The sequence below is a fragment of the Hyla sarda genome, chromosome 2, assembly GCF_029499605.1.
Source record: "Hyla sarda isolate aHylSar1 chromosome 2, aHylSar1.hap1, whole genome shotgun sequence".
NCBI classification, from domain to species: Eukaryota; Metazoa; Chordata; class Amphibia; order Anura; family Hylidae; genus Hyla; species Hyla sarda.
Genome location: NC_079190.1, coordinates 164,572,509 through 164,597,423, shown reverse-complemented (window position 1 = coordinate 164,597,423; position 24,915 = coordinate 164,572,509). Strand labels below are relative to the sequence as shown.

Below are 24,915 nucleotides of genomic sequence, written 5' to 3'. Positions count from 1 at the left end.
GAAGTGCTGGGGGGGCCAGACATATAGTGTTATATTCTCCCCCCCCCCCCCCCCCCCCCACAGCACTTATATATACATATGCGCCTCCAGGGGTATATATTAATGCGCTGCTGGGGGGCTAGATATATAGGCTATAGCCCCTGCAGCGCTATATATCTTGCCCCCCTGCCACTCACAATGTTCATTTTAAAACCCCTGTGGAGAGCCCTGAATGGCTCCTCAGTATCGGCCATTCAGGGCTCCCCGCAGGGGATTTAAAAATTAAAGTAAAAACACACCATACGTGGCAGGGTTGCGGAGCATGCCGCCTGCTCCCCTGCTTTAATAACTTCTGATCGGGTCTCAGTAGTGAGAGCCGATGCGATCCATCCCTCAGCCCCTGTACTGTGAGGGGGTAGTAGTACAAACACTAATGTAGCCTCCCCAGCTGTCTGCAGAGCCCGCAGCTGGGGAATTACTACTTCCATCATGGAAACAAATCCGGTCAATGATGGGAGTAGTAGTCCCGTCTGTGGGAGTCTGTAGGCAGAGGTGTTAAAACGGCTGTACATGAGGGATGTTATAACGGGCCTTAACGGATGGATATGCCCGTTTATTTTGATGAACATTATTCAGCCGTTAGCACCCGTTATTTCATCCGTTATTATACATCAGTTTTTACACAGAAAACGGATGTTTAATAACTGATGAATTCTCATAGTGTGAAAGGAGCATTAGGTGTATAAGCCAACTTCTGCCCAGTGGACAGGAAAACTACCTACCAAGAAACCTCAGATACCAAATAATAAATCAAGGATGTTTTTGCAATCAACATGTATAAAAACAAATGAAGTAGCTGGAATCCAGAAAAAATATACACTTGTAGGTATCAAGAGGCACAAAAATACCTTAGTCTAGTAAACCCTATATGGATAAATGGATTTCAGATAGGTCTCAAACAATTTTTAAAATTTTTTTTTTTAAATCAGAAATTTTAATTGAACATTTTACATTATACAAACAAACATACAAAACCATGGACCCCTATAGCCCCCCCCCCCCCCCCCCCAGGTCTCAAACTATTACAGTATCAGAGTTGTTGGCTGTAATAAATTGTATGCATAAACATGTAATATCTAAAGGACCCTATGAGTCTGAGAACTAATAAAAAAAATCCAGAGATGGACAAGAGAAGTGTAAATAAAAGCAAACAAACCCGTTTCTCTCCATAATTCAGACATAAAAGGACAATGATCAGACTTGGAGCAAACAAAAAATGCCCAACTATGATTATTTAAAAGGAATGAAAAGCATTAATAGCCAATCCAATAAAAGAGCACATTTCAATCGCTACCTATACCCACCAATGGCATGTAAACCCCCCACATTGTTTCGCTTCCTGATTTGTTAAAAACTCTGATGAAGCAGGCAGTGGATCGGTTTAAGGGTTTACACGCTGTTGGGGAGTATAGGTGGAGACCGAAATGTGCTCTATTATTGGATTGGGTATTAATGCTTTTCATTCCTTCTGATTCCTCATAGTTGGGCGTGTTTTTGTGGCCCTTGTTAACTCAAAATCTGATCTTTGTCTGTACTGTGGTGAGAGACATGGTTCTTTGCTCTTATTTACATTTCTCTTGTTCATCCCTGGATTTCTTATTAGTTCTCAGACTCTCATGGTCCTTTATAAATTACATTGTTATGGTGTATTTATACATGCACTTTTTGGAAGCTTACAGTTGTGATACTGTAATAGTTTGAGACCTGTCTGAGATCCATTTATCCATATAGGATTCATCAGACATTAGGGTACTTTTTCCTACTTTCTTCCAGTATCTATACCACACCTATCCTTAAATTGTGTGATGTTACAGCTGTACTACATTTACTTGGCTTGAGCTGCAATACCACTTCCAAACTGATAAGTGCTTCCTTCCAGAAATAGAAAGTAGAAAAGTGTAAAAAAAAAACTTAGAGCTGTTGTATTATATTGCCGTTTTAGTTTAAATGACGTGTATGTTACACATTGTTGTTGGGTTTTGTTTCATGACTTTGTCATATTTATCATTACGTCTCTTAAAAAAAAAAATGTTTTTATTTTTTTTTAGGTCCCATCAGATGTATTACATGTTCGGGTTCCTGTTTCTTGTATTTATTATTTTGGTTATTACATGCTCCGAAGCAACTATATTACTCTGCTATTTTCATCTGTGCGCAGAGGTAGGGTTTTACAGTTCACATCAGCATTAACTTTTATGCATGTTGTGGGGTTTTGTTACGTCATGAAATTACCTTCTAGGTTAGTACGGTCCAGTGATCAGCATGGGTTAATCTCCAGAACCTCCCGATGCTCAGATGTTACCATTGGATGCAAAATGTAGTAGCCAGTCATTTCCATGAAATGGGGAAGTAATAATAATAAATATTCATGGCTGGTCACTCTGTTAGTAACTCTCTACTCAGGCTTATGTATGGGGGAGGGGGCCTGATTAGTGTTCCTCCATCCCTATATCAAGTCCAAATGCTCTAATAAGACAGAGTGAAACAATCCTCTTAAACTAATGTCTGCAAGACCTTGTACTTGTCAACAGTACTATTGGATCTTAAAGGTTATTCTTCTATTCATAAATATAAGTGGGTTATACTAGTACACATTTAAATTATGTAAGATGAACAATAATAGAAATTACCATATATACTAGAGTATAAGCCGAGTTTTTCAGCACGATTTTTTGTGCTGAAAACGCCTCCCCCCCCCCCCCCCCCTCGGCTTATACTGGAGTGAACTCTCCACCTGTCAATCCCTTCTCAGTGGTCTTCAACCTGCGGACCTCCAGATGTTGCAAAACTACAACTCCCAGCATGCCCGGACAGCCATCGGCTGTCCGGGCATGCTGGGAGTTGTAGTTTTGAAACATCTGGAGGTCCGCAGGTTGAAGACCACTGCGGCCTTCATAATCATCCAGACCCCCCTTTTGTTATCTACTCCCCTCCCCTCAGTGGGAAGGAAGGGTGAGCTGTTCCGGGCCATCTATGCTGCAGGGACCGTCCGGTGGGGAGGGTTAGTCGTTCCGGGCTGTCCATTTTCACCTGGAGGCCCTCTTCTCCGCTCCGGCCTAGTGACGTTGCCTTGACGATGATGCACAGGGACGTCCTTGCGCAGCAGACATAACTGCGCCTGAACGTCCCTGTGCGGCGTCGGCGTCAAGGCAACGTCACTAGTCCGGGGCCAGCCCGGAGTGTAGAAGAGGGCCTCCCGGTGAAAATGGACAGCCCGGAACGACTAACCCTCCCCACCGGACGGTCCCTGCAGCATAGATGGCCCGGACCAGCTCACCCTTTCTTCCCACCGAGGGGAGGTGAGTAGAAAACTAATGGGGGTCTGGATGATGATGAAGGCCGCAGTGGTCTTCAACCTGCGGACCTCCAGATTTTTCAAAACTACAACTCCCAGCATGCCCGGACAGCTGATGGCTGTCCGGGCATGCTGGGACTTGTAGTTTTGAAACACTGATGAAGGGATTGACAGGCGGTGGGGATGATGACGAGGGTCTGTATGATGACGGGGGGATGATGTATTTCCCACCCTAGGCTTATAGTCGAGTCAATAACTTTTCCTGGGTTTTTGGGGTGAAATTGGGAGCCTCTGCTTATATTCGGGTCGGCTTATACTCGAGTATATACGGTAGTTATGTATTCAGGCATATTTTACCTGCTTTACAGTAGAAACAATCTTTATAAGCACAAACAGTAACTCTAGGGTAATTGTATAAGAGTTGGGCTCCTAGAAATCTATCCCCAGATAATAGGTGCTAGAGGATTTTTGATGGTTTTTGGCCATGAATGATATATTTACTGACGTGTTACCTCTTTTTCTTAGGACTACCATTGGCAGTGGCGATCATTCCTCACAAGTGGCTTTACAGCAGTTTATTTTCTCATATATGCAATTCATTACTTTTACTCCAAATTACAAATTACGGGGACAGCTAGTACCTTCTTGTATTTTGGCTACACTATGATTATGGTTTTGATCTTCTTCCTTTTTACTGGTAAGTTTTTTTGTTTTGTATGATTAGGTATACTGAGCTATTGTTTTCTCGCTTCAGCAAGGCTAGGTTCACATGACTGAATCTCCATGCGGATATTCTGCAAACTGTGGGTGCCAACATAAACATGACGGCGCTAGGACCGCACACAAATGCGCCATCTCCTTGATGGCTAAGCATTCAGTACAGACTCCTCACAAAGAATCCAATTGTTTACAATTGGATTCTACTGCACTTTTCACACGGCCGAATTTCCGTGCCAGATATTTCTGCAACGCAAATTCTGATTTTGGCGTCTGCATGAAAGGGCACATTTCTGAGCGGTTCTAGCGCACGCCAGATCGGGCAAATTTGTGGAATGTCTGAACATGTTTTCTGTGAGGACAGTCCGCACATTTTCCCAACATGGACTGGGCCTAACTTTATATATATCACCTTTGTTTAGTCTTGTTAGTCTCACGTTTAATGCAGTGATATATAAAATAAAGTGGTTTATTTGTAGTTGAGATAGAATTATCCAGTTAATTGTGGAAAGAGAACAGATGCAAAGAAGTCATTTTCTGTTGTTGCCAATGATTTTCCTTTTATAAAATTAAACTATCTTTATATATGGTATTGAGACCACTATATCTATATAATGCCAAGTCCTGTGTCTTCCGAAAGGGAATTGGTACAGTCATGTATAAGGTCTCTGTGCTGTATGGAAAGATTGTATTTAATTATAATATTTTAAATATATGGTTGCAAATATTGTAAAATGAAAGAAAAATAGTGATGCGGTGTCTTAATCCCTTAAGGACCAAGCCCATTTTGACCTTAAGGACCAGGTCAATTTTATTTTTGCGTTTTTCGTTTTTTCCTCCTCGCCTTCTAAAATCCATAACTTTTATATTTCCATCTACAGACCCATGTAAGGGCTTGTTTTTTGCGTGACCAATTTTACTTTGTAATGAATCCTTTCATTTTACCATAAAATGTACAGCGAACCCCAAAAAATACTTTTTTAGGGAGGAAATTTAAATAAAAACCACAATTTTGCACATTATGGAAGGTTTAGTTTTCACACTATACACTTTACGGTAGAAATGATGTGTTCTTTATTCTGTGGGTCTATAGGATTAAAATGATACCCATGGCTAGATACTTTTATATTTTTGTACCGCTTAAAAAAAAATCAAAAACTTTTTGTATAAAATCAGTAATCTAAAATCGCCCTATTTTGACCACCTATAACTTTTTTCATTTTTCCGTATGTAGGGCGGTATGGGGGCTCATTTATTGTGCCGTCATCTGTACTTTATATCGATATCACATTTGCATATATAAAACTTTTAGATCATTTTTTATTCATTTTTTTTTGGAATAAATTGTGACAAAAAAAGCTGCATTTTTGGACTTTTTTTTTATATTTACGCCGTTCACCTACGGGATCATTAACATTATTTTTGATAGTTCGGACATTTAGGAACGCAGTGATACCAAATATGTTTACAAAAAAAAAAATTAGGCTTTTTTGGGGTTAAATGGGAAAAACGGACAATTTTTATTGGGGAGGGTATTTTTTACTTATTTTTTTTTAATTTATTTTTTTATAACTTTTTATTTTTACAATCTAACATCTTAATGCGATCTAACATCTTATCCCCAATCCTTTAGATAGGGGATAAGATGTGTGCAGCAGAGTACACCTTTAAGGACATGCCTAGTTTAATTTTTAACGCAGTAATTTTGAGTATATTTTTTGGGGGGGCACTTCTCTGAGGGCTTGCTTTTTTAACCCCTTAACGAGGCAGAACGTATATTTATGTCCTCCGTCGGCTCCTGGGACCCGCGGATAATACAGGACATCACCGATCACAGTGATGCCCTGTATTAACCCTTCAGACGCGGCGATCAAAGTTGACCGCCGCTTCTGAAGTGAAAGTAACCCGGCTGCTCAGTTGGGCTGTTCGGGACCGCCACGGTGAAATCGCGGCGTCCTGAACAGCTTATAGGACACCGGGAGGGCCCTTACCTGCCTCCTCGGTGTCCGATCGTCGAATGACTGCTCCGTGCCTGAGATCCAGGCAGGAGCAGTCAAGCGCCAATAACACTGATCACAGGCGTGTTAATACACGCCAGTGATCAGCATAAGAGATCAGTGTGTGCAGTGTTATAGGTCCCTATGGGACCTATAACACTGCAAAAAAAAGTAAAAAAAAAAAAAAAGTTTTAATAAAGGTCATTTAACCCCTTCCCTAATAAAAGTTTGAATCACCCCCTTTTCCCATAAAAAAAAATAAGTGTAAATAAAAATAAACATATAGTATCGCCACGTGCGTAAATGTCCGAACTATAAAAATATATCGTTAAATAAACCGCACGGTCAATAGCGTACACGTAAAAAAAATTCCAAAGTCCAAAAAAGCTTATTTTTGGTCACTTTTTATACCATTAAAAAATGAATAAAAAGTGATCAAAAAGTCTGATCAAAACAAAAATGGTACCGATAAAAACTTCAGAGCCCTCATACCACCCTGTACGTGGAAAAATAAAAAAGTTATAGGGGTCAGAAGATGACATTTTTAAACGTATACATTTTCCTGCATGTAGTTATGATTTTTCCAGAAGTACGACAAAATCAAACGTATACAAGTAGGGGATCATTTTAATCGTATGGACCTACAGAATAATGATAAGGTGTCATTTTTACCGAAATATGCACTGCGTAAAAACGGAAGCCCCCAAAAGTTACAAAATGGTGTTTTTTTCTTCGATTTTGTCGCACAATGATTTATTTTTTTCCGTTTCACCGTGAATTTTTGGGTAAAATGACTAATGTCACTGCAAAGTAGAATTGGTGACGCAAAAAATAAGCCATAATATGGATTTTTAGGTGCAAAATTGAAAGGGTTATGATTTTTAAAAGATAAGGAGGAAAAAACGAAAGTGCAAAAACTGAAAAACCCTGAGTCCTTAAGGAGTTAAGGCAAATTGTATTTCCCAAAAAGCAAACTCATTACCTATCTGCAATATCCCCACTGATCACTGGCGTTGCAGTCAGACATGCATGCTGCTGCTATGGTCAGCTCTAGGGGAAGGAGTACATGTATAGTATCACTGACAACCACTTCATTTAACCAGAGGAACAAGGGACTCCTGCCACAGATCTACCGATCAGTGGGGATTCACGTGGTTGGACCACCATCAGTCACACTCATTTCTGTGATAGATGAGGCCTTTTTGGGAAAAACCTCTTAGCATGGCAATATTTTTTTAGTATGTGAATTATAAAAAAAAAAAAAAAAAGATTTCTTAAAATCTTTATTGAACTCCCAAGCTACCACAGGGGCAAATTGGCAACCCATAATGTCTATGCATGGTCACCAGAGAGGTAAAAGAGGGAGCCCATCCCTCTTCCTAATGACTTTGATGCATCATTCAGTGTTGACAGCAGTATCATAGGGGTTAAAATGTAGATGTATGGCTTTACATATTGCATTACTTGTTTGGTTCTCTTAGCATAAATGATTATTTCTTTTAGGAACAATCGGCTTCTTTGCCTGCTTCTGGTTTGTGACGAAGATATACAGCGTTGTTAAAGTGGACTGAAAGCCTTAGTAAAGAATTTACTGAAAATGTGATTTTTAGAGTGAAATGAAGACTTCTTTACTTTACAGTATTGTCACCTACTTGTAGGAAGGCAGAATACAAAATCCAGTCCAGTGAAGCATTATTTTCCAACTGAATCTTGTTTTTATTTTACTGAAACTTTACATTGCAATGTTCCAACTGAAGAACCAACTTATGTATGCTTATGTAAATATTAGTATGCTGTAACTGAGAATGACACTACTAGGAGCTGTATGTAATACACAAATACATAATAAAATATGTCTGTAAATACCATTATGCTTTTAGACTCCAGGTGAGATGAGATTTTCTTGAAAACAAACAGTGACAAGAAAATGTGAGATTTGTTTTCTATAATGTATTCCTTTTAATTCTGGTTGAATATTATTTTTTATACTGGGTGAATTGTCCTTACATTGGTTTCTTTCGATGTTTATTTTCCCTTTAGTGATTTGAAGACTTATAAACTATGTGCCTCCAAGTCTATGGATTTTTAAATTTATAATCTTAATAAACTTCAAAAACGGAAGTGTTTTTCCTTGTGGTAAATCTGTTGAGATGGCCGTGCAAGTATTTGATCCAAGCAACAAAGGCAAGAAATTTGCCCTCGGTTAATTATACCAATTTGTACCATAGTTGGTGCGTATTATACGGTGAATACACACCTATCGGGTCGGTCCCTGTGGCTAATGCAGGATATCACTGATCGCGGTGATGCCCTCTATTAACCATTCAGACGCGGCGATCAAAGCTGACCGCCGTGTCTAAAGCGAAAGTCGGGCTGTTCGGGACCGCCGTGGTGAAATCGCAGTGTCCCGAACAGCTTACAGGACACCGGGAGGGACCTTACCTGCCTCCTCTGTGTCTGCTCCAAGCCGGGATCCCCCCTCCTTTGACGTCTTCACGTCGTCGCGCACGCCGTCCTGTCATCCAATAGGAGCGGCGTGCGTAGCGATGTGATGACAGCGCTGGAGAGCGCGGATCCCGGGGAAGAAGACGTCCGGAGCGTCGGGGACGTGGCGACAGCGATGGAGCGACATCCAGGGCAGCGGTGACTGGTCCGGAGCGGCGGGGACACGTGAGTACTACCTCCTATCCAGTGGTCTTCAACCTGCGGACCTCCAGATGTTGCACAACTACAACTCCCAGCATGGCTGTCCGGGCATGCTGGGAGGGAGTTGTAGTTTTGCAACATCTGGAGGTCCGCAGGTTGAAGATCACTGTTGGGTGCGTCTTATATGCCCGTGCGTCCTATAGGGCGAAAAATACGGTAAGTCATGTGCACTCACCCATAATGTTAAGGCGTCTGTACGCCACCAACCCCTACGCCACCTGTACGCCACCAACTGGCCGTGCAAGTATTTGATCCAAGCAACAAAGGCAAGAAATTTGCCCTCGGTTAATTATACCAATTTGTACCATTGTAGTGACTATACTTTATCTTCAGTGCTAAAGTATTTTAACATATGCAGTATTACGGGGTTATTTTCCCCTAGAAATCATACAGAGAAGAATCTGGTGACTGGGAAAGTGCTATATGGCGGGGCATAGTGCCTATGGCTTTCTTATACGAAGATGTAAAGACTGTGCACTGCCTTTCAGGGACTTAAGGTAACAAAAAAAAGGTAAACTACCCGCCGGGAGTGAATCCCAGCACTCCAGATGTTACTCCATGAATTAAAACATAACCGCTTTATTAAAAGATGCATAAAAAAAAGGATTGGCTAAAACTTCATTCTGTAAACCAACTTGTATTGGACTAGATTCTTCTATGTTCCGGTTTCTTTAAATGTGGCTCTGCTATGTGCATGGACTCCTCGTGCCTCTGAAACATTGCATCAGCAGAAGCTCAGATCGGCTCAGTCCCCTTTTACATCAATGACCCAAACGTCACTTAGTAACTATATTTGGGGCATTTTCCAAGCATATTAGAAGCAAATCAAGAAAGTGGCAGCTTTTAAGATCTGCAAATAACCACATTTTTCAAACACATAGTTCTGATCTGTGATTCATGGGAGCGGCTTCAATGATACATACACCAGACCCAAACATGAAACCTCAGAAATCAGATCGTCAGTGCAGTATGATTGTGTAATGCCATCGATGTTCATCCATGGGCCAGTTTTCACCACTTGTTACAAACCCAAAGCAACAGAATTTTTAAACTAAGACATTGGTTTACCCCTCTTGCAGATTGCTGTGTGTGGAGGAAGAGGTCAGCACTTTTTAACACTGCATATGCCAGTGGTTAGCAGATCAATGAACTGGAATAATAGCAAGAGTTGCACAGAGGCAAATGGTCAGATCATTAGGTTGAAAGAATCCATTCTGTACTGAGAGTAAAATTGGACACTACTTGGGTAGTCAAACGGTATCTATCAACCAATAAGAAGGTGCTGGTACGACATTGGGCTATAAGCCATATGTCCAGCTACAGTTCCATTGACTTTGCATAAAGTATATCATGGTACAGAGCAAGATTACAATGGGGATCTCTGATCTTAAGCCAGAAGTCCTGCTTTTATTTCGGGCGCAATGATAGTCTTATGTTGGTCAGGAGACCATGTGAGTAATGTCGGTAGTCAGACCACTCTAGTCTTCCTTCCATGTATAACAGCTTGGCATTACATTAATTTGGTCATGGATTTTGTGGTATGGATATTTTACTGAAGTGTCCCAGGAGACTTTTTACCACATAAGTTAAAGGGGTACAAATTTTTTTTTTTCATTTCAACTGGCTTCAGAAAGTTAAACAGATTTGTAAATGACGTCTATAAAAAAAAAAAAATCTTAACCCTTCCAGTACTTATCAGCTGCTGTATGCTCCACAGGAAGTTGAGTTGTTCTTTTCTGTCTGACCATAAGTGCTCTCTGTATGTGTTAGGAACTGTCCAGAGTAGGAGCAAATCCCCATAGCAAACCTCTCGTGCTCCGGACAGTTCCAGAGGAACTTCCTGTGGAGCATAAAGCAGCTAAGTACTGGAAGAATTTTGTAATTTACAAATATGATTAACTTACACCAGTTGATGATAAAAATAAATAAATAAATAAAATTTCCATTGGAGTATCCCTTTAATAACATGCTACATTGTTGTACTGTGAGCAGTCTGCCTTGCCTAAACCTACTACCATGGCCTGCAGCATCTCGGCCTTGTCTCCCATCAAGCACATCTAGGACATGATTGATCAGCAATCACAAAGGGAGCTGATAGAGGTGGATCTGGATGACCCAAGTGCATTCAGTGTGGCAGAACATTCTTGGTGTCTTGCCTATACTTGATGCTGAATAAATCTAGATGTTTTGAAAATTGTGTGCCCACTTTATCTGCATATCATAAACATTTTGAGAAATAAACAATGAATGCGTTTAGAAATTTTTGGACCCTTTCACTTTTTTCACATTTTGTTATGTTGCAGCTTTGAACTAAAATAAGTGAAGCCATTTTCAGGTCCCTTCAGACAGGGTCAGACAGGGCGTGCTCTGGTGAGGCCTCTAAAGGACATTCAAAGAGTTGTCCCTAAGCCCCTTCTGTGTTCTCCTGCTGTGTGCTTGGGTGATTTAAGGATATTTATCCTGTACAAAGGGAAAAGTTGATCAGTTGCCCACTGCAACCAATCAGATTGCTTCTTTCGCTTTTAAAAAGTCCTCTGAAAACTAAACTGGTTGCTATGGGCAACTGCTTCACTTTTCCTTTGCACAGGTTTTGATCTCCTCCATTGTCACCATCATGCTACATTGTAGGGGATGAGCGGGCCTGGTTTCTTTCAGACATAATAGTGGAGATTTATTAAAACCTCTGTAGAGGAAAAGTTGTCCATAGCAACCAATCGGATCGCTTTTTTTAATTTTTATTATTTTTTTTCCCCCCAGAGGCCTTTTTCAAAATAAGTGATCTGATTAGTTGCTATGGGCAACTTTTCTCCTGCACGGGTTTTCATAAATCTCCCCCAATGTGTAGAAAGGCTAGAAAGTTCAATTTTGGTTTCTTTGGACTAGAGAATCCTGTTTTCTTAGTCTTTAACCCCTTCCCAACCCATGACATACATGTACGTCATGGGTCGGCTCCCATTCTATAAAGGGGGGGTCACTGTGTGACCCCACGTCATAGCGGGTCAGGCCCAGCCCCTAGCAACGACCGAAACCCGTGGCTAATAGCGTGCGGCACTGAGCGCTGTGCTGCACGCTACTGACCCCTTTTAGACGTGGCATTCAAAGTTGATCACCGCATCTAAAGTGAAAGTTAATAAATGCCGGTTAGCTCAGGGTGCATCGCGGCATCCCAAACAGCTGTAGGACAGGAGGAGGGTCACCTTACCTGCCTCCTGGTGTCCGATCGCCGAATGACTGCTCAGTGCCTGAGATCCAGGCATAAGCAGTCAAGCGGCAGAATCATTGAGCAATGTTATCCTATGGGATAACAATGCTCAATGTATAAGATCAATGGGGGACATGTATCATTATTTGCATATGGTAGAAGCATTTTACCCCTTTTCCCAAATTCTAAATTATGTGCAGAAGCGCTAAATTTATCAATCAAGTGCAATGAGCTTCATAAATTGCGGGTAAATATAGTAATCTCCTAAATCCACTCTTTGGAAAATAGAATCAATGATTTAGAGCATCTTGCTACGTTAAGTCCAAGATGGCTTATATTTGCGCAAAAAAAACAGCTCTTGCGGCAACATTTTTGGTGTAAAAAAAAAGTACGCAGTTAATAAATCCATGTGTATTATAGATGTCACTCCAAGGTACCCTGATTCAGCCACATCTGGAGGACATGCTCTACCAAAACGTGCGCAAAAAAAGGGCTTGTGCAAAATTTTGCGCAAAAAATTACACACAAAACAGGGGTAAAATCTTTCATACATGTCCCCCAATGTGTGCAGTGTTATAGGTCCCTATGGGAGCTATAACATTGCAGAAAAAAAGTGAAAAAAAAAGTTAATAAAGATCATTTAACCCCTTCCCTAATAAAAGTAAGAATCACCCCCCCCCTTTTCCCATAAAAAAAAAAAGTGTAAATAAAAATAAACATGTGATATCGCCGCATGCGGAAATGTCCGAATTATAAAAATATATCAATGAAACCGCACGGTTAATGGCGTACGTGCAAAAAAATTCCAAGTCCAAAATAGCATATTTTTGGTCAATTTTTATATCATGAAAAAATTAATAAAAAGCGATAAAGTCCAATACAAAAATGTTACTGCTAAAAACTTCAGCTTACGGTGCAAAAAATGAGTCTTCATACCGCCCATATGCGGAAAAATAAAGTTATAGGGGTCAGAAGATGACAATTTCAAACATATGCATTTTCCTGCATGTAGTTATGATTGTTTCCAGAAGTACAACAAAATCAAACCTATATAAGTAGGGTATCATTTTAATCGTATATTTACATTTACAGCACGTGTCCTTAAGGGGGTACTCCACTGGCCAGTGTTCCGGCAGTATTCGGAACATGTAGTTCCGAACGCTGTGCGTGCACTGCGGTGGTCAGCCTCGCCCCCTCGTGATGTCAGGACACACCCCTCAATGCAAGGCTATGGGGGTCGTGACGGCCGACATGCCCCCCTCCCCTAGACTTGCATCGAGGGGGCGTGGCTGATCCCCGCAGTGCGCGCACAGCGTTTGGACCTAAATATTCTGGACGCAGCCGGAACTCTGGCCAGTGGAGTACACCTTTAAGGGGTTTATTGGAGGAGTGCTGCACATATGGTTGACCTTCTGGAAGTTTCTCCCATCTGCACATAATCTTTAAAGGGGTAATCTGGCCCTAATGCATCTTAATGCATGATCGCGAGGGTCCCTATGCTGGAGACCCCTGCAATCTGTCATTCCGCACCCACCTTTGTGAACTCTCCGCAGCGCTGGAGGCTCTGAGTGTGAAGCCTGACAACCACAGGGCCGGAGTATCATGATGTCACGACTCTGCCCCCGTGTGAAGTCACGCCCTGCCCTCCTCAATGCAAGTCTATGGGAGGGGGGCCATCACGCCCCCTCCCATAGACTTGCATTGTGGGGGCGGGGGACGTCACACGGGGACGGAGTTGTGATGTCACAATACTCTGGCCCAGTGGTCGTCACGCTTCACACTTGGAGCCTCCAGCGCAGTGGAAATCTCACAAACGTCCCCCGCAATCATACATCTTATCCCCTATCTTTTGGAGCGGATTGGTTGCTATGGGCAACTTTTCCTCTAGAAAGGTTTTGATAAATCTCCCCCATTGAATGCAGGTTTATGGGGGGAAACTTATATATATATTTTTTTATTTAAGCACAAGGCAGCAACATAAATTGTGAAAAAAGTGAAGGGGTGTACAACTCCCTGAATGCATTGTATATAAAATGAACAGCTGGGTGTCACCTGGTTTACTTGAATACATTTAATAATTTTTCACAGAATAAAAACCTGATTAGTTTGCATTTTTCAAGGAAAGTATAACCTCTTAAGGTCCCAGGGCGTACCTGTACGTCCTTAGTCTCCTCCATAGCGGGTCGGGCCCGGCCGGGACCCATGGCTAATAGCGCGTGGCACTGATCACGGTGCCGTGCTATTAACCCTTTAGACGCAGCCTTCAAAGTTGAACGCCGAGTCTAAAGTGAAAGTAAACTACCCCGGCTAGCTCAGTGGGTTCAGGATGCCGCAAATTCACCGCTGCGATCCCTAACAGCTATAGGACAGCCGGAGGGTCCCTTACCTTGTCTCCTGGTGTCCGATCGCCGAATGACTGCTCAGTGCCTGAGATCCAGGCATGAACAGTCAAGCAGCATAATCATTGATCAATGGTTTCCTATGAGAAACCATTGATTTATGTAAAAGATCAGTGTGTGCAGTGTTATAGCCTCCTATGGGAGCTATAACATTGCAAAAAAAATAAAAAAAAAGTTAATAAAGATCATTTAACCCCTTCCCTAATAAAAGTTGAAATCATCCCCCTTTTCCCATTTAAAAAAACAAAAGTGTAAATAAAAATAAACATGTGGTATTGCCGCGTGCGAAAGTGTCCGAATGATAAAAATATATAGTTAATTAAACCGCACGGTCAATGGCGTATGCGGCCAAAAATTCCAAAATAGCATATTTTTGGTCACTTTTTATATTATGAAAAAATCGCCGCTAAAAACTTCAGATCACAGCGCAAAAAATGAGCCCTCATACTGCCCCATACGCAGAAAAATAAAAAAAAGCTATAGGGGTCAGAAGATGACAATTTTAAACGTATAAATTTTCCTGCATGTAGTTATGATTTTTTCCAGAAGTCCGACAAAATCAAACCTATATAAGTAGAGTATCATTTTAATTGTATGGACCTAGAGAATAAAGAGAAGGTGTCATTTTTACCAAAAAATGTACTGCGTAGAAACAGAAGCCCCAAAATTTACAAAATGTTTTTTTTTTTCCAATTTTGTCTCACAATGGGGTTTTTTTCCGTTTCACCGTACATTTTTGGGTAAAATGACTGATGTCATTACAAAGTAGAATTGGTGGTGCAAAAAATAAGCCATCATATAGATTTTTAGGTGCAAAATTGAAAGGGTTATGATTTTTTTAAAGTAAGGAGGAAAAACGAAAGTGCATAAACAGAAAAACCCTGCGTCCTTAAAGGGGTACTCCTCCCCTAGAGGAGTGCAGCGGAATCCCATTACCAGCATTAGAACTTTGCTATACTGGAATTAAAAACAGAATTCCGCTCGGAAATTCCAAAGTGTGAAGCAGGCTTTATCCCCTTAAAGGGGTACTCCGCCCCTAGCCATCTTATCCCCTATCCAAAGGATAGGGGATAAGATGTCAGATCGCCGCGGTCCCGCTGCTGGGGAGCCCTGGGATCCCCGCTGTGGAACCGCGCTCTCATTACAGCACAGATTTCGCTCTGCACGTAATGACGGGCAGTACAGGGGCTGGAGCATCGCTACGTCACGGCTCCGCCCCTTTCAATACAAGTCTATGGGAGGGGGCGTGGCGGTCACCACGCCCCCTGCCATAGACTTGCATTAGGGGGACGGGCTGTGATGTCACGAGGGGCGGAGCCATGACATCACGCTGCTCCATCCCCCGTATCGCCCGTCATTACGCACAGAGCGAACTCGCTCTGTGCTGTAATGAGAGCGCGGTGCCGCAGCGGGGATCCCAGGGCTCCCCAGCAGCGGGACCGCGGCGATCTGACATTTTATCCCCTATCCTTTGGATAGGGGATAAGATGGCTAGGGGCGGAGTACCCCTTTAAGGGGATAAAGCCTGCTTCACACTTTGGAATTTCCGAGCGGAATTCTGTTTTTAATTCCAGTATAGCAAAGTTCTAATGCTGGTAATGGGATTCCGCTGCACAGTGCACACTGTTTCAATTTCAAGGTGGACTTTCTGCCTAAAAATTCCCCTCAAAAAATTCCGCTAGAACATTGAACTTGTTCAATGTTCTGGCGGATCTCCGCTCCACAGGCATTGCCATCTATGGGGACAGTAATGTGTGTGCAGTCCTAATGCTTATTGATTCAGTGCTGCCCGCACTCGGAATTTCTTGCTTGATTTCTTCCAACCGAAGATTCCATAGTGTGAAGTCAACCTAATGCCTAGATCATCTCCCATGGTTGCTACCATCGGAGAAAAAAATTGCACTGAACTGCAAAACAAACACTGTCTGGTTTTGCTCATCGCAACCAGTCACAGCTCAGCTTTCATTTTACCAGAGGTTGATAAGATATGAAAGCTGACCAGTGCAAGCAGACAGTCTTTGTCTTTAGTTTTTATATTTATATTTGCTGATATATATTTATTAATCTTTTCCAGCTAATGTATGGGTACATCCTGGGAAGGGGTGATCTGCTTTGGAGCAGGACTGTAACGTCATCCCGTCCGGACCATTTGGCCCCTGGCTGGAATAGTTAGCCAGGGGCCACAGTAAATAGCCCTGCAATCAAAGTCATTTGCTGGACCTAAAGTAAGTTATTGTCTATGGGCGGTTGGCTTTGTAATCTGATCGAGACAAACGCAAGGTAATTGCAGGGTACTGATCAGCTTACATTATGGCTGGAGGGTCCCTACCTGCCTCCGTGCCATCTGATCTCACTTCTGCTGCTCCAGCCTGCTTTGGCAAATAAATAAATGTGAATAAATCCCCCGAATAAAAGTGTGGTGTATGAAGGGGTGTGTAATTAACCCAATCGTGACACAAGGGCGTGGTTGACCTATACACCACTAGAGGTAGGCCAGCTTCACCTGTGAAAGGCATGGGGCAAATACTCACTCCGACGCAAGGTTACGGTTAACTGGCTTGCTTTACTGAGGTTGGAAAGATGGTACAATCTGTTACAGCTCAGATCAGTGTGAAGGAGTTGCAGGGTGAAATTAGGGAAGCATATCGGCTTACTGGGACTTATAGTTGTTTGTGCTGTATATGTCTGATTAAGCCCATGCTATACTTAAGAGACTTGGACTTGACTAACTTGCTGACTTGACTTGTATAATATCCCCAAGACTGTAGGCTTACCGCAAGGCTTTGACTTTCACCTCGGTAGTGGGGCTGACTCGTAGTAGATGCGTGGTTGCTGGGCTTAGGCCTCAGGCCTCAGGCCTCCTTTCAAATCCAACTCACAGACTTCACTGTATCTCAGCAAAGACTGAACTCTAGTTACAGTATATAAGGGGACAATTTAGAGAGATCCCATTGGGTAGATAAGTCACCTGTTCACCACTGCATACTTTCCTTAACAACAAGGTCCTTAGCACCAATAGATTTCTTAAGGTTACAGTGCATAGAAAATACATTACATTAACCATTGCATAGCTGTGCATAATACTGTGAATGATAGAGAAATCTGAGGAGAGGGGACCCATGACGGACATTGAGCAGCATCTGCCACACAGGATAGGCAGAAGTACAGAAGAACACGTGATTCTGTACTGGGTCACCACAAAAGTTTAACACATTAACCCCTTCATGACCTGGGGTTTTCCGTTTTTGCACTTTCGTTTTTTCCTCCTTACCTTTAACCCCTTAAGGACCGGGGGGTTTTCCATTTTTGTTTTTTGCTCCTTGCCTTTAAAAAATCCTAAACTCTTTCAATTTTGCACCTAAAAATCCATATTATTGCTTTTTTTTGCACCACCAATTCTACTTTGTAATGACGTCAGTCATTTTGCCCAAAAATCTACTGTGAAACGGGAAAAAAAAATCATTGTGAGACAAAATTGAAAAAAAAATACGCAGTTTTGTAAATTTTGGGGGCTTCCGTTTCTACGTAGTAAACTTTTCGGTAAAAATTACACCTTATCTTTATTCTGTAGGTCCATACGATTAAAATGATACCCTACTTATATAGGTTTGATTTTGTCGTACTTCTGGAAAAAATCATAACTTCATGCAGGAAAATTAATACGTTTAAAATTGTCATTTCCGACCCCTATAACTTTTTTTTTTCTGCGTATGGGGCGGTATGAGGGCTCATTTTTTGCGCCATGATCTGAAGTTTTAACGGTACCATTTTTGTATTGATAGGACTTATTGATTGTCAAGATATAAAAAGTGACCAAAAATGCACTATTTTGGACTTTGGACTTTTTTTGCGCGTACGCCATTGACCGTGCGGTTTAATTAACGATTTATTTTTTTTATTCGGACATTTCTGCATGTGGCGATACCATATATGTTTATTTTTATTTACACTGTGTTTTTTTTAATGGGAAAAGGGGGGTGATTCAAACTTTTAATAGGGGAGGGGTTAAATGATCTTTATTCACTTTTTTTTCACTTTTTTTGCAGTGTTATAGCTCCCATAGGGACCTATAACACTGCACACACTGATCTTTATCATTGATCACTGGTTTCTCATAGGAAACCAGTGATCGATGATTCTGCCGCTTGACTGCTCATGCCTGGATCGGACAGGTAGGAGGCAGGTAGGGACCCTCCGGCTGTCCTGTAAGCTGTTCGGGATGCCGCGATTTCACCGCGGCTATCCCGAACAGCCCACTGAGCTAACCGGCATACTTTCACTTTCACTTTAGACTTCTGGAAAAAATCATAACTACATGCAGGAAAATGTATACGTTTAAAATTGTCATCTTCTGACCCCTATAACTTTTTTATTTTTCTGCGTACGGGGCGGTATGAGGGCTCATTTTTTGCGCCGTGATCTGAAGTTTTTAGTGGCGACATTTTTGTATTCATCGGACTTATTTTTTTAATTTTATTCATGATGGGACTTTTTGATCCCTTTTTATTCATTTTTTCATGATATAAAAAGTGACCAAAAATACGAGGTTGCTAGGTGCCGGGCCCGCCCTGCGTTATAGAATGGGAGCCGACCCATGACGTGCATGTATGTCATGGGTTGGGAAAAGGTTAGGGACCACAGGTTTTTTCATTTTTGTACTTTCCTTTTTTCCTCCTCACCTTCTAAAAATCATAACTCCTTCAATTTTTCACCTACAAACCCATATGATGGCTTGTTTTTTGCACCACCAATTTTACTTTGTACTGCCATTAATAATTTCACCACAAAACCTATAGCAAAACCAGAAAAAAAAGATTTCTGGGGAAACATTGGAAAAAAAACAACAACATTTTGTAACTTTTGGGGACTTCCGATTCACCCCACTTGACCACCAGGGACTGTTTAAAGGACATCTGCTGCCTAAATACACTTATCCCCTATCCACAGGATAGGGGTTAAGTGTTTGATCGCAGGGGGTCCAAACGCTGGGACCGCCCACGATCTCCTGCATGGGGCCACGGCTCTGCCACGTCTCTCCCGTGCAGGAGGCATGCTAGCCACAGCATGACGCCACGGCCGACACGCCTCCTCCATGTAGTTCTATGGGAGAAGCGGGGATGCAGCGTTCGTACCCCCTGCCTTTCCCATTGAGCTGTATGGTGAGGGGGCGTACCGTCGACCTCAGTGAGGTCGACGCTACGTGCCTTAGCCACAGGACATTGCGGCAATGCCAGGGTCCCATTCGGGAGATCGCGGGGAGTCCCAGTGTATTTAGGCTGCAAATGTCCTTTAAAGGTCCCTTTCGATGCAGCTGTCAGCTTTGGCAGTGGCGATCTAAAGGATTAATAGCCAGCCGCAGTGATCGCCACATGTCGGCTATTAAAGTCCATAGAAAGCAACCAGTTAAACCACTGACATTTTCCAATTTTTTTAAATAAAATAATGTAAAGAGGAATAAACACTAGTGGTATTTTAGTTTTTTGGATCTCTATACAGTACTATATAAGTGATTATATACAGGACCATATAGTGGTAGATACCAGCTGTACAGAGATCTGTATACAATATAAGTGATTATATACAGGACCATATAGCGGTAGATACCAGCTGTACACAGGATGTGTATACCATATAAGTGATTACCGTTACATCTAAGGGCTCACAATTACATCTTTTCTGATCGGCAGCGTCCTCTTTACTTTTCTTCTCCGTCCGGAACAGACCGCCATGTCGATCTCTTAACATCTGCAGGACAAACATGTTAGACAAACATTTTTCCAGTGCCACCCCTCCTCTACACAATCTTCCCATCTATAGGCCCACAAATTGTAATAATGCCCTCCTTGGAGTCCTGCACAGTAAAAGGGTAGGTAGGTAGCCAAGTAAATAGATAACTAGGTAGTTAGGCAGCCATGTATGAAGGCCAGGTATGTACATAGTTAGGTAGCAAGCTATATCGATAGGTAGTTAGGCAGCCAGGTATGTAGGTAGTTAGATAGCCAGGTATGTAGGTAAGTAGTTGGGCATCCAGGTATAAAATTAGGTTGCCAGGTAGTTAGTCAAGTAGGTAGCCAGCACCCCCCTCCACCCAGTGGCCGGTCCAGAGTCTAGTCTTGGAGGGGACAGAAAATAACGTGTTGCTTATGGAAGTTACAGGTAGGTAATGCCCCCTGGTAGGTAGTGGCCCCTAATAGATCATGTCCCCAGGTAATTTATGTCCCCCAGGTAGGTAGTCATGCCTCCTGTAGGTAAATCCCCCACATAGCTTCCCCCTGTATGAAAACCAGCAATATAGGTAGTAGGTAGCCCTCCTATTAGTTTGGTAGTTTGTCCCCATAATAGGTAGGTAGTACCACAGCAGGTGTAGTCAGCAGAGTTCCCCCACATTAGGTATAGGCAGCAGAGTCCCCCCACAATAGGTGAAGGCAGCAGAGTCCCCCCCAAATTAGGTATAGGCAGCAGAGTCCCCCCCAAATTAGGTATAGGCAGCAAAGTTTGCCCACATTAGGTATAGACAGCAAAGGTCGCCCACTTTAGGTATAGGCAGCAGAGTTCCCCCACATTAGGTATAGGCAGCAAAGTTCACCCACATTAGGTATAGGCAGAAGAGTTCACCCACATTAGGTAAAGGCAGCAGAGCCCTCACATTAGATATAGGCCGCAGAGTTTGCAGACTTTTAGTATAGGCAGCAGAGTCCCCATACATTAGGTATAGGCAGCAAAGTGCGCGAGTCCCCTCCTCCCGAGGATGAAAAAAAATGATGGTCACCTGATTATGTCCCACGCAGCGATCTCACCGAAGCCCAGCAGGGGACCGCTGTTTCCATCCTCCACAGTGCAGGTGCCGATGAGTGACGTCATGGGTGCCTGCACTGCGTGGGGACCGAGGTCACGTCTCCTCTCTGTGTAGGCCGCCAATGCTGCTCACACATAGAAGAGGCTTTCTGCTGTATGTGCCTGACCCGCACATACAGCAGAAATCAGCGCGATCTGCTTGGGGATCCGGGACCAGTGTCCTGGATCCCCAGTAGCAGCAGCAGGCTCTTTACCCGTCCAGGCCCTCGAATCACATCCGAATGGACCGACCGGTCAGTCAGCCCCTGATGGGGCTAGTACATTAACGTAGAAACAGGAGACATTAAAATGGGCTGTGTCCTTAACCTGTAAAGGACGAAGAGCGTATATGTGCGCCCCTGTCCCGCTCCCCTTCTATGACGCATGGATCATAGCAGGATGGTCCCGGCGGCTATCAGCCAATGGGACCTGTAGCTAATTCGGGACATCACCGGCATCTAAAATTTAAAAAACAAAAAAAACAATCCCGGCTGCTCAGTTGGGCTGATCGGGATAGCGAGAGAGCCCTTACCTGCCTGCTCCAGTCAGCCTTGGCAGGCCAGAGCAATTGAGCACCAATAACGCTGATCAATCCTGTGCTATGGCATAGCATTGTTCAGTATATGCTTGCATGATTGCATGTTTTAGTCCCCTATGGGGACTAAAAATTTGTGTAAAAAGTAAAAAAAAAAAAAAAAAACACCTTAAAAATGTTAATTAACCTTCCCTAATAAAAGTTTGGATCACCCGCCATATCACCCTAGCACTCAGCCGTGAGGGCGTGAAATATAAATGGGGGTTCCCCTTCTCCCTCATGTACCAGATTAAAGGCCGCTCTTACCAGGTTCGCACCCTACCGGAGGCCCAGGAGGCCCTGACTAAAGAGGGGATCAGCTGGGTAGCCCCCACATCTCTGCCATTGGACACTCTCCCCCAGAGGGGCCCCAGACCGACAGCGCAGATCCCGACGCCGTCTTGGCACTCCGGCTGACCCTTGATATATACGGGACCTGTCGGACCTAAGTACTCTTTGTTTGGACTCACCTTTCTTTTTTCTAGAGGCAGGTGAGACTGGACTGTTGAAGATGGTAGATACGTGCTGCTGTTGGGTGTCCTGTATGGTAAGCAAGTCTGCTTGCTCAATTCTTACGCTCCTACCCCTGCTCCTCTCCCCTTCTTTTTCTCACTCTGCTCCCTGCTACTGTCTAATTCCTACGATATTCTCCTGTGGGCCGGGGACTTTAACTTTGTGTATAATGGGGTGCTAGATAGATCTTCCCCTGCCCTGCTCACTAGGTCTCGAGCTCTGCAACGGCGTCTATCTGTTGCATTTCTTTCACTGCAGCTTGTGGATGCTTGGCGAGAACACAATGGACAGGCTCGGGGTTACACATATTACTCCCCCTCCCAGCGGCATTACTCCCATATTGATTGGCTGCTTTTGAATGCCCCCTCTTTACCCCATATGCTTTATACCAGACATGTGCCCTCGTCATGGTCCGACCATGACACTGTGTACTCTGTGATGGACTTTGTGGGCGGACCCATTTCTCCATTTAAGTGGCAACTCAATGAGTCTATGCTGACCAATCCCGTAGTCAAACAATCTGTGACGGAGGATTTGACAACATACTTCTCCATTAACACCTCCCCTAGCTCTGACCCGATCTGGGTGTGGTCCGCCCACAAGGCATTCATCAGGGGTCGTCTCATCTCCCTCGCCTCAAATATGAAGAGGGACCGCACTAGACACCAGACCACTTTACAAGATAAACTGGCACGTCTCACTTTGGCCCACCAACGTAATCTGTCCCTCTACCTTTATCAGGCCATTAAGGAGACCAGGTTGCGGCTGGACGTGGTGTTGTCACACGAGGTTGAGAAAGCCCTGCGATGGACTAAAGCCTCCTACTACCGGTATGCTAATAAGCCTGACAAGCTACTAGCTAGCATGCTACGGCAACGTCAGCGGCTTAATTATGTTCACGCGGTCCAGACGCATCCTGGTTCCAAGACATCGCACCCTGACCGCATTTATGAAGCATTTCACTCTTTTTACTCCAAACTCTATTCTGCTCCTACCCAGTCGCCTACTGTCTCCTCTCACCTGCTTTCCTATCTTCACTCGCTTCACCTCCCTTCCCTCACCGACACGGACAGAGACTCCCTGAATGCCCCAATCACCTACGAGGAAGGCAAAGCCCCTGGCCCCGATGGTCTATCGGCCATCTACTACAAAAAAATTTCTTTACTACTTATTCCCCATTTAGTTTCCCTGTTTAATAGATTGTTTCAGGCGTCTCACCTGCCCTCCGAATACCTTGACGCCCTGATCACGGTGATACCCAAGCCCCTCAAAGATCCCTTTGTTGTCTCGAATTACCACCCCATCTCCCTTATTAACCTCGACACTAAAATTCTAACCTCTATACTTGCCCACAGGGTTAATAGGTTCTTACCCCGCTTAATTCACGCCGACCAAGTCGGCTTCATCCCTGGTAGACAGGCGGCCAACAACATTCGTAAAGTGTTGGGCGTGCTCCACTGGGCTTCTTCTAACTCCTCCCCCTTAATGTTACTGGCATTGGACATTGAAAAAGCCTTCGATAGAACGTCTTCGGACCCTCCAGGTATTCTCATTCCTACTCCTATTCTACATTCCCCAACTGCACTGTCCCTATTCTCACCAGGTTTGAACGCCTTCTACTTTACACCCCGACCCGGAGGTTTGCTTTCCATTATCTATGGCATGTTGAACGCTCCCCCGCCTGACTCTAAATTGCCTTTCATGTTGAAGTGGGAGGCTGATTTCCGGATGGAGCTCTCTATAGCTGCCTGGCAAGCTTGCTGTGACACTTTGAGCAGGGGAAGCTGGCAGGTTTCCCTTACGGAGGTCTCATTGAAAATCCTTCACAGGGCCTACTATGTTCCGGCACGTCTACACGCCATATACCCCTCATCCTCACCTAACTGTTTTCGGGGATGTGACTCCCTGGGCGACATGCTACACACCTGGTGGACATGCAGGGTGGTTAAATCCTTTAGGTCTTCTGTCCTAGCTATCCTTCATTCTGTCCTTACCTTTCGCTGTCCTCTCCACCCCACCTTTTGTCTTCTAAGCAGGCGGCCAGTTCCGTTTGGCACAATTCATCTTACTAGCAGCTCGTGTCCACATAGCCTCGAGTTGGAAGACCCCGATGCTGTCTATAGATAGGGTTGTAGAGAGGGTCAACTCCATGATGGTTCTAGAGAAAATTAACGCTATGAGATCAGATACCGTCGACAGCTATAATCATGTGTGGTCCCCCTGGCAGTCCTCCTCATATTGCCCTGATGTGCGATACTCGTTGTCCTTTTCATAGCCGTGCTACCGTACTGTGCCTTTGACTTACTTGTCCTTATTGCTCTGCAGCTGGGAACTTAGACATTGCTTAATGACCCATGACTGTTCTAGTTTGTATGTATTTTACTTTTGATGTTCTTATTTGACCTTTACCTGCTTCGGGTTGCATCCCGAAAAGTTTTTTATGCTTTAAGCTCATGTGCTTCTTGCTTCCTTAATAAACTTGATATGTTTGACACTAAAAGTTTGAATCACCCCTTTTCCCATTTAACCCCTTAGGGACTCAGCCCATTTTCACCTTAAGGACTCAGCCCTTTTTTTTGCAATTCTGACCACTCTCACTTGTGCATTATTATGCATTAATAACTCGGAGATGCTTTTAC

The 24,915-nt window shown here is 43.4% G+C and overlaps 1 protein-coding gene and 1 long non-coding RNA gene across 2 annotated transcripts in view; one reads left to right on the top strand and one right to left on the bottom strand.

Annotated features, from left to right (window-relative positions):
- The window catches only part of TM9SF2 (transmembrane 9 superfamily member 2), a 70,327-nt gene extending 62,158 nt beyond the window's left edge, over positions 1-8,169 (top strand). The window contains exons 15-17 of the mRNA XM_056555693.1: positions 2,088-2,199; positions 3,860-4,031; positions 7,552-8,169. Of these exons, the coding sequence (XP_056411668.1) occupies positions 2,088-2,199; positions 3,860-4,031; positions 7,552-7,619 (352 nt within the window). The 3' untranslated portion in view covers positions 7,620-8,169. The remainder of the gene's footprint in view (positions 1-2,087; positions 2,200-3,859; positions 4,032-7,551) is intronic.
- LOC130355498 (uncharacterized) overlaps positions 1-24,915 on the bottom strand; it is an 89,892-nt gene that overhangs the window by 37,764 nt on the left and 27,213 nt on the right. The window lies entirely within an intron of this gene.